The following is a 10,255-nucleotide window of genomic DNA, read 5'->3' as shown; positions in this document are numbered from 1 at the left end:
ATTTCAGCGTTTTAAGTAAAAAAACATGCATAAAATGGTGTCGAATTTCGAAAATCAACTAATTGGCATTGTGTAGACCCGACCGGCTCTATACTCAGCCGATTGGCTTTGTGTAGTGCTGATTCGGCTGTATGCTGAGCCGATTAGTTTTGTGGTTAAGAAGTTTAGGAAATTTTAGCGATTTAGTCCTTCAACTTATGAAAACTACCGTTTTACCCCTTAAAGTTAATTTTTTCTAACAATTGAGTCTAAATTGATTTTAAAAAAAGTAATTTTAACTCAATTATTCTCAACCCTAATTTGGATTCACCCGTCTTCAATCTTCCAAGACTCGAGAAAGATAGTAACTTTCATCATAGGATTTTTTGTAATTCCTCTATCTGGATCCGAAAAATGGATGCTAACAATATGTATACTATTTTGATAATTAAATAATAATTTAAATTTTAAAGAGTTATATATAATTTATATGTTAATTAATAAATTACTTTTCTAATTAAATAATGGTTGTTAATTCAAAAAATAATATATATATTGTATTCTTAATATTAATTTATATACATATAGTTAATAAATTAATTAAAAATTTGATAAAGTTTTCTCATCTTATATATTATATTATCAATTAATTGATATTATATGAAATCAATTTAGTGTTAGTTAGATTTTACATATATAACTTTTAAAAAAAATAAATAAAAGATCTAGCTTGAATCTTACATATTAACATTTATCACTAAAAATATTTATAATAAAAACAAAACGGCATAGTATATAAACAAATGAGTAATTTTATAAATAAATAAGCTAAAGAACTTTTGAACATATCAAATTTATAAATTTAAATAAATATATTTTATGAATATTCAATTTTAAATTTAAAACATAATTTATTTAATTTAATAAAAACTAAATAAATTAAGTTTAAACAAGCTTTTTACGAGCTGGACTTCAAACAACTTACGACGTATGAGCAGTTCGACTCATCTCCAATTTGTATCCAGCAATTCTTCTTGAAGCCAGAAATTCAGAACATTAAATCAGTATATAATATATCTGGTTTCTGACAAATGATGCACTGGGGAATATGAAATTTTTATTTTGAAAGAGAGAAAGAAAAATAAGAAAAAGAAAAAAGCAACCACACTCTCGATCGAGTGGGAGGAAAGTAAAGCCGAAACAAAAGATAACAAAACTAATTAAGAAAGCCCAATCCATAAGAAGGGATGTGTAACTTTTTGTCACATGCTCATAGGACTTTGGGGATCATTAAGCGCGGCAATTGCTGTTTCAATTTTTATCTTCAAACGGTCTTTCTCATCTTCATCTGCCTGCAAAGACCGAACAAAATTACATACATACATGCTTCCAAGCAGTAGTTCAATACCTAAGTTATATTTTTGAAAAAAGAAAAAAGATGTTGCAGTTGTATCTTTGCTTAACTTTTCACCCCCTTTAAAAAATGTAAGAATTAAATAAATTAATTAAAGGGTTTAGATCAAGAATTTTATGAAAAAGTGCTTCTTTTAGTCTAACTATTCTTTAAGAGAATTTAAAAATATATGTTAAAATAATAATAATGATTAGCATATTTAATTAATTATTTTTACTGATTTCAATTCAGTCTGTTATATTTTTTTTAAAGAAAAAACTATAAAAGACCCATTTAGTTGTGGCTATATAACAAGAGTAACCTAATGTAAAGATGATAATTTAAATTAAAGATTTCTACCTCTTAAATTCAATAGCATAAGTATGACTTAGATAAATAGTATAAATTATAAAACCAATTGGATTCTAATCCTCGTTGTCTAGATGTCTACTTTTCTAGGGAAAACAAAAGAATTATATTCTTGCATATATATATAATCTATATAATATATAAATGCACAAAGGAAAAAGTTTCATGAATTGATTAAAATATCTTTATAATTAATCAGAAATTATCTATTTTATTTTATTCTAATTGTATATGAAATTAATTTAATTTTTTAATTTTAATAAAATTAATTAGTGATTAATCTCTTAATTTTAATAGAATTAATTAGTAATTAGTTTAATCCTATTATAATTTTATATGCATCTCTAATTCTGTAAGAAATTTATGAATATATCACATTATATATAACCCACTATAAATTTTTGCACAAATTAAAGATAAGAAGTAAAATATATAATACTCTTAATTTTATTTTATTAATTTATTTATTTACGTATATATTTTTTAATCCTATAATATTTTTTATATACATTTTTAATAAAATAAAAAATTGATGAATTACTTACTATAATAATAATAATAATAATAATAATAATAATATATAAAAGCATGAAGATGGGTGGAATTTTTAAACTGCCTAAATATTTTTGATCACTAACTACTAATCTTATCTTATTCTAATTATTTATATATAATTAATTTAAATTTTTAATTCTAATAAAATTAATTAGTGAGTAATCTAATCCTATCATAATTCCATATATATTTCTATTCTTATAAAAAATTGATGAATATATTAGATTTTCAAATATCTCATAATAATTTTTTTACAAAAACTAAAGATAACAAGTAAAATGATAAAAGTATCTTATATATATATATTTTAAATCATATAGTATTTTCATATGTGTTGTTAATCCTATAAGAAATTAATGAATTACTTTATATCATATATCATATGTATATATATAATAAATTTTAAATAATTTAATATAAATAATTACAAAAATTAAAAATAGAAAGTTACAGAAAGAAATATGATATTTTCAATTTTTATTTTATTGATATATCAATTATTCTTATTATAATACTTTATTAATAGAATTATTACTATTTAATATTATATTTATGTTAGTTTATTAAATAAAATTATATTATAACTCATATATATATATATATATATATATATATATATATATATATATCCTCGAGGCCCGTATATAACAGTAATTAAACGTGAAACAGTATAATGGTATTATTAATAAAAGCTGTCAACTATTCCACCCACAATGAAAAATCTGGCATTTAGCAGTAGTCACAAGCAAACAGTTTAATATTAAACACAGACAGTAGTAGCTTGCTGATGTTGATAATGATATTTATCCAGAATCAAGCTTTTCAAGTTGAATTAATTATTTTAGTAAATGGTGAGAGAAACATCTGTAGAAAAAAAAAAAAAAAAAGAAGAAGAAGATCCTGTAATCTATTGATTAGGATTTCTTACCAAAATTTGATGAAACAAAGACTAGAAAAGTACCCTTTAACTAAATTTTGAAGAAAGAAAAAAAATATATAAAATTAAGGAAAATGAGGATAAAATGACAAATTAAATTAAGAAAACAAACTGAAAATAGTATAAGATTTTAAACGGGCACCAGAAAATTCTATGTCATAAGCTTCCATTCAAGGAACGAATTAAAGGGGACTGAAAATTGAAACCCATGTTTTTTTTCTTAATCAAAGAAAGGAAAGTTAAAATCAATGAAAATGACAAATTAATTAAGGCATGTGAAATTCAACATGTTGAATTTAGAAAATTCGAAGCACATTTTTAATGCAATTTATCTTTATTTCTTTCCACGGTTCAAATTAGGTTCTTATTGAGCAACATGTTTGCCATGTGGAAAAACTAAATCATAATGTTTGAATTGAAAGGTCATGTGGTCCCTCCAATAATTACTAGCTACCATTTTCTATTTTCATTTCCAGGTATTGGAGTTTATGGATTGTGACTTATCTTCACAAACAAATTTTGGTACAATAAAAAGAAATGTTTTTAAAGAGGTAAATTTTGGCTTCTTATGTATGTGTAATATTAAAGTGACAAGTAAAATTAAAGTTGGTAAAATTATTTATCTTAAAAATAATAATTTCAAATCCGTTTTTAGAAAAAAAAAAGACTAAATTGATTTTTTTCAGTTGGTAAAAGTATTTTTCTTAAAAATAATAATTTCAAATCCGTTTTTAGAAAAAAATGACTAAATTGATTTTTTTAACAACATATTAATTAGATAAAAATAAATTATAACTTTTAAAAAAGTAATATTTAATTGAAATAATTTTAAATCTTCTTTTTCAACTCAAGTCTAATTATTATCTCAATTAAAGTTGGGTCTATTAGCTTATAGTTATGGTTTTTAAAAGAAAAAGAGGTTACCATATATTTAATTATAAATAGAGTTTGTTTTTAGGGTAATTACAACTCAATTGTTTAGATAATTTTATAAAGGGAAGAGGTGAATTCATCATATATTAATATAGAGGTGTAGCACTCACTATATTGACTTCCTTTATTTTTCTTATTATAAAATAATTGCTTAATTAGGAAGCACTAACTTCCTAATTTATTGATGATTTTGGTAGGAACAAAAAATTAGAATAAAAAATTACATCTAACAAGAAAACAAAAGATTGAAAAGTTGGAAGATTATAAATGATTATTTAATTTAAAGTGGAAGATGTAATGAGGTCCCTTTCTCTTTTTTCTTTCCTTTCTTTTTTTAGCTTTTGCTCTTCTGGGACTGTTTTTATTCGGACACTCTGTATTACACTACTGTATCAATGATTGCACTTAAATTGCTAATATTTTAATGGTTGTGATCATCCACTTTATTAATGTGATTTATATTTATTTAGAATATCTTTAATAATTCTTTCCAAGTATTTTTACTCAATTATAAAAAATAAATTTTTTATTTTAATTTATTTTGAAATATTGTAGATTCTATCAATCTTTTTATTTCTTAATTTTTATTAATAAAAAAAATAGTTGTTAGAAAAAAGAAAAAATAAGAGTTTCAAAAAGATATAGCTTTTAAAGAATTTATTAGAGTTTTAATTTTTTAATATATTCTCTATGATAAAATAAATAATTTAATATCAATTTGCTCTCACAGTAAATCCTATTCATACTTATCTTTTTTAACACTCTGCCCTTTGATTCACTTCTATGCCGTGCTAACTAAATCTTGCCATAAATCAACTGTTCTGAAGAAAAGTCATGAATCAACCTTTTCTTTTTCTGTCCTTCTCTTTTCTTTTCTTACGCTTTTTTTTTTCTCTGTTGAAATTACCAATCTTTTTCATTTATTTAGATTTAGTATACACAAGTCTAATAATTCCAAAGCACCAACAAGCTTTATTAAACTGTAATTCAGATTAGGTTAAGTAGGACTAAACGACAACAACAATTAGAGGTGAGAGAAAAGACTATTCGGTCGAACACTAAATTAAAAAGTGGATTATTATATAGCAATTTCATTTTTTTATTTTTATTTTTAAGTTTTCAGTTTTCAATTTGATTTGGTTAAAAATTAATTTTATATAATATTTTTATTATGTTATATTTTATACTACACTAAATTATTACTATTGTTGTTGTAATCTATGTTATATTATTTATTGATAATTGTGTAATTATTATTATTTTACTTCTTTTATTTACTATTATTATGATATTACTTGTATTTAGTTAGTAACCGTTTTTTATTATTTTAAAATAATTCGATTTTGGTTTAAATTTAAATTTTTATATTAATTTCAATTCAATTTATAAAATGGTACGAATGATTTAGTTGATCGGACCATAATCATTAAAATTACTCAATTCAGAAAAATTACACAATCAGGAACCATGACAGTAGCAAAACCTTTTACAAGCTTTTATCAATAAATAGACAACCAACTTTATCGCCATGATTAGCTAGTGAGACTTTCACTCTGACATGCCTATTGAAATTTGATAGCTTGGGATCTAAAGCATAATCATAACTTTTTTGATAAAGAAGAAAAACTATAGTTGAATTTAGTTGAAACATGACAGCGCTATCCGGACCGCTCCATAATATATCCCTAGTTCTTTTAAAATTTTATATATTGAATATTTTTATTTACCAAAATCTCTAAGGTCTATTATTAAAAAATCATTTTCCGCAACTTGAGGAATCTAAGTACTAAAGATTTATTTATTTATCCATTCATTACTTTTATATTTACATGTAAATATAGTAAATGAATATCGAATTTAGAAATTCTTTTGCCATATAAACAGAAAAGTGAAGATTTGACTTTAGAATTTATACATGTATAATTGTAAATAATAATTCATAAATCTAAAAGAGAAAAACAAATATGGATATTTTCTGCCCAGACAGACTATGCAAGACCACATAGATGGGAGCAACAAAACCTAGTCCACACCCTATTTCAGTCGGGTCCAGATCAGACTTGATCAAGCCTTAGAGAATCTGTACTTTATGCCTTCGTGTTATTTTCTTCTTTTTTGTTTTTAAGTAGGGGCTGGTTCACAAAGGAAAAACATAATTCTTTTTATAAATTTAAGTTTGGTATTAGTTTGATCAGGTTAGACCTTAAAAGAAATATTTTCAAGTCTATCCCAATGAAAATTGACTTCAATAAATTTTAGTCAGGGGAGTTTCATATATATATATATATATATATATATATATAAAAGCTATTAATAATTCTAAACCGGAATCATTTTTGAAATCGAAAACAAATTTACTTGAAGTCACGGGTAAACAAATATCAAAAGAGAATAAAGAAAGCTTTAGACGACATAGTTCCAAATCATTTTAAGGTGCGGTGGATTATTAATATTTTTATTATTATTTATATATTTAGTTTTAGATTTTATAATTTATCTTTAATTTTTGTGGAAAATGTCAAAAGGAAAAAGGGCAAAAGAAAAAGAGAAAATTTCGCGTGAGGAGCACGCACCACCAAGTTTCATGAGAATTTAATTGGGTACTAGAGAGAGAGAGAGAGAGAGAGCTGACCTCAATGAAGACAGTCTTCAAAAGCCTTCCTGAGACGGTTGTAATATTAGCAGTAATTATTTTGAGCTTCAAAGATTCAAACACCTCACAAAGTTTAACCATTGTGTCTGTCCTTTTACTACATGTCAAGCTCACCAACAGAGTCTTCTCTCCCATGTAAGCAACACTCAACTGAAACAACCCCCACAAAAATAAAATAAAATAACAGCAAAACAGAGTAAGACAAACTTTTTTTTTTTATTTTTTATAAATAACCAAAAGCATCATCATCATATATCATATTTAAAAGAAAAAAGAGAGAGAGAGAGAAACAGAGAGAACCTCAAGAAGTTCAATTGGACAAGCTCTAGAGCCAGTGGAATCATAGAATTGATCAATTTTCTTTTTCTTGGATCTTAACAAGACAGGTAACTCCTGCTCAAAGTCATAACCAAGATTGTTATTCTTCTTCAATTTCCCAGACTCAAGCTCCATTATCTCAGCTTGAATTCTTCTTTCTTGCTCATGTAAATCTTGAATGTAATCAATGGCATCTTTAATTATGGAAGCCTTGTCCATCTACACACAGAAACACATGTTTGCATATTTATATATTCAGTCAAGCAAAAGTAGTCAATTATCTGAAGATTGAATTTCTTCTCTTTAATTAACTCTATACATAGAGTCTATAGGCTCAAGATATATGATAATGTGTTAAAAAATTTGTCATCACCTTACTAATGTTAGGGACCACAGCTCTGAGAGCAAACAGTCTTTCATTAAGCTTCTTCCTTCTATTTCTTTCGGACACAATATTCTTGGAGGCCGCCGATGAAGCAGCTCCGTCCGGCGAACTCGAATCGTAATACGAAAACGCTTCATCCATAGCCCAACTGCTCAAATTCACCCCTAAGAGTGAGTGATTTTGGTCATAATTAATCTAATTTACCAAAAAAGAAAAAAGACCAAACCAGCAGAAACCAAAACTATTACTAAAACTGGACACCAAATCGAAAACCTACCTATCAAGCTCCTCATTTTGGAGAAACATTTTAGTTTCCCAATAATTCTGGTACTCCTCACCAATATTTTCTATAGGTTCCATGGACTATATGGATATAATTTATATGAGCTTTGTGTTACAGAAAAGAAAGAAATGGAGAGAGAGAGAGAGTAGAGATGCTTATAGTTTCTTTTTTTAGTATTTATTTTAGCTTAGGGTCACAAACTGTGTCTGCCTTGGTTTCAATTTATAGGGGAGAAAGAAAGAGCCTGTCTATGTGTGTGTATTTTGTTTATGGAGATTTAGAACCACGTGGGGTTAAAGGATGAGTCATGACTCGTTTTTTGGCTGCTTCTTAGAAAGATCTTAACCGTCCACCTAAGATAGTTAGGGTCTTCGGTTCGGAGGCCGCGTACGCACTTCTGTTTTCATTTTGGGCTTGTCTCTTAGTTGCCGCATTCCGGGTACTTATTCGACGTCGCATTCGTTATTACTTATCCAATTTAATATCATAAAACTTCAACAGTATTAGTGACATTATTTTTAAAATTATTATATCCATTATTATTATTTTTAATTATAAAATTAAATTAAAAATGTAATTTAATAAATTTTTAATATAATTAAATTTATAATATTTTAAAAAATAACAACAAACTAATTATATTTTAACTTTTTAATTCTAAAAATTTTATTAGTACAATAATATAAAAAATTTATTAATTAATTTTGATATTATTAATATTACTATTCTTTAAAATAAAAATTTATTATATAATTGAAAAATTAACTTAATATTAAATATAATATTAAAAGTATCTTTTAATTAAAAGATTTATTATTAGTTAATATAATATTAAAATATAATTAATATATTATTTTTGAAAATAGATTTAGTATCATTATCTTATTAGAAACTATTTATTAGCTAATATAGTATTAAAACATAATTAATATGCTATTTTTAATATTATAATCAATGTTTAATTAGAAATATAATTTATTAACTAATAAATTAATAAAAAATTATAAAATTATACATATGTTCAAAATTTTATAAATTAAAAATAAATACAAATATAATTTTTTCTTTCCTCTAATCTTCTTTTCAGCCCTTGGAGGATTGTTCGGTTTATGACCTCAGTTAGCCCATTGGACTAGGGATGACCTAATGAGGTAAACCTTAGATTGATTTTCATATGAGTACAGAACCCCTTGAGATGAGGGAGTATATTTTGGGTATTCAACAACAAATAAAGCATATACAGTATTCAACAAGTGTACTCTAATTGTTGAGGAATCTATTGTGGGTGGTGGCTTCCAGCGCATATCTAAGTATCTTTAGCAACTATGGCACTGCAACACTTTTTGACCTAATCGAAAACACGTTAACTAATCACAAAGACTAGCACAGAGATAGAGTCGCCACCCGGGTAATTCTCTAGGATACTTTTACTAATTTGAGTGGCATAGTAGATTCCATAAGAAAATTTCGCCATATTCAAAGATGGATATGGAAGCCAACGTTCTTATTTGTGTATATTATCTTTAATTTTATTATTTAATGAGCCATTCCTTATAAATACAATATTTTATATTTATAAGCATTCATTATAGCATGTGTGGTCCTCTTAAGTCCAGCCTATTTTAATAAGTCTTATCCCAGGTCTAATATGTTAATCTATCTTACTAATTGATTATGTATAAAATCTTATCTAGTTTCTCCCAATTATAAATTAGAGTGAAGTTTGAAAAACAACCTTAAGGTTTGACGCTTTCACACTTAAGAGATAGATGTATATTTCGTATCAAATGAGTAACATATGTTTCATTTTTTAGCATTTTTAAGTACATTCAATGTTTTTCTCATTTTTTAGATTGCAAATATTAATAAAAATATAAAATTTGATAAAATAAATATTTTTAATTAATTTATCATCGAATTAGATATTTATGATTATAAAAATTGTTAATATATATATATTTTAAATTTTAATAAAATTTAAGAAATAATTTTGTAAGATAAAATTTTAATATATTTATAAATTCTTTGATGCATTGTTAGATAAACTTATAATTTAGCAACATTTCATATTAAATACATACAAAACTATATAAAAAATAATAAAAATATAAATATGTACCTAAAAAATGCTAAGAAAATAAAACATGCAGTACTCTTTTTATGCAAAAAATATCTCCATATCTCAAGTGAGAAAACATCAAACCACATTGTAATTTTTTGAATTTTACTCTACAAATTATGCTTTTGATTCCAGTATTTGAGATTAAATGAACTATTTTTTATGTAGAGGCCCAATTATGTGATTTTAAATCTAACATGGCCCAATTAATTTATTTAAAGCATGGAATGCCCACCATGTTTATATTGATTTTAACATTAGACCAATTACCCTCTGATTAATCTAATGGACTACAACTTTCATATTGGATATAATTTTTAGGGCCTAGAGT

General features: G+C 24.9%; 1 protein-coding gene across 2 annotated transcripts; it reads right to left on the bottom strand.

Annotated features, from left to right (window-relative positions):
• Positions 1–1,076: 1,076 nt before the first annotated feature.
• Positions 1,077–8,019, bottom strand: LOC8258070 (transcription factor bHLH35). Of its 2 annotated transcripts, none has more exons than XM_015718651.3 (5): positions 7,800–8,019; positions 7,511–7,670; positions 7,120–7,356; positions 6,799–6,969; positions 1,077–1,331 (listed from the first exon to the last, which is right to left on the bottom strand). In XM_015718651.3, exons 1-5 carry the CDS (start codon positions 7,880–7,882, stop codon positions 1,242–1,244), a joined length of 741 nt encoding a protein of 246 aa, XP_015574137.2. In that variant the 5' UTR covers positions 7,883–8,019; the 3' UTR covers positions 1,077–1,241. The 2 variants fall into 2 exon arrangements, with proteins under 2 accessions (XP_015574137.2, XP_015574136.1); XM_015718650.3 differs by having other exon boundaries at positions 7,511–7,686; positions 7,800–7,974.
• Between the last annotated feature and the right edge of the window lie 2,236 nt (positions 8,020–10,255).

This window comes from Ricinus communis, chromosome 3 (assembly GCF_019578655.1).
Source record: "Ricinus communis isolate WT05 ecotype wild-type chromosome 3, ASM1957865v1, whole genome shotgun sequence".
Lineage (NCBI taxonomy): Eukaryota > Viridiplantae > Streptophyta > Magnoliopsida > Malpighiales > Euphorbiaceae > Ricinus > Ricinus communis.
The sequence above is the reverse complement of the archived record's forward strand: the minus strand, read 5'-3'. Positions and strand labels throughout refer to the sequence as shown.

Excerpts from the sequence above, each read along its gene's own strand:
- LOC8258070 (XM_015718651.3), bottom strand. The coding sequence starts at position 7,882 with ATGGAACCTATAGAAAATATTGGTGAGGAGTACCAGAATTATTGGGAA. Across the intron at positions 7,357-7,510 it reads TGGTCCCTAACATTAGTAAG|ATGGACAAGGCTTCCATAAT; the intron begins GTGATGACAAAT and ends TTCTGTGTGTAG. Across the intron at positions 6,970-7,119 it reads GTCCAATTGAACTTCTTGAG|TTGAGTGTTGCTTACATGGG; the intron begins GTTCTCTCTGTT and ends GGGTTGTTTCAG.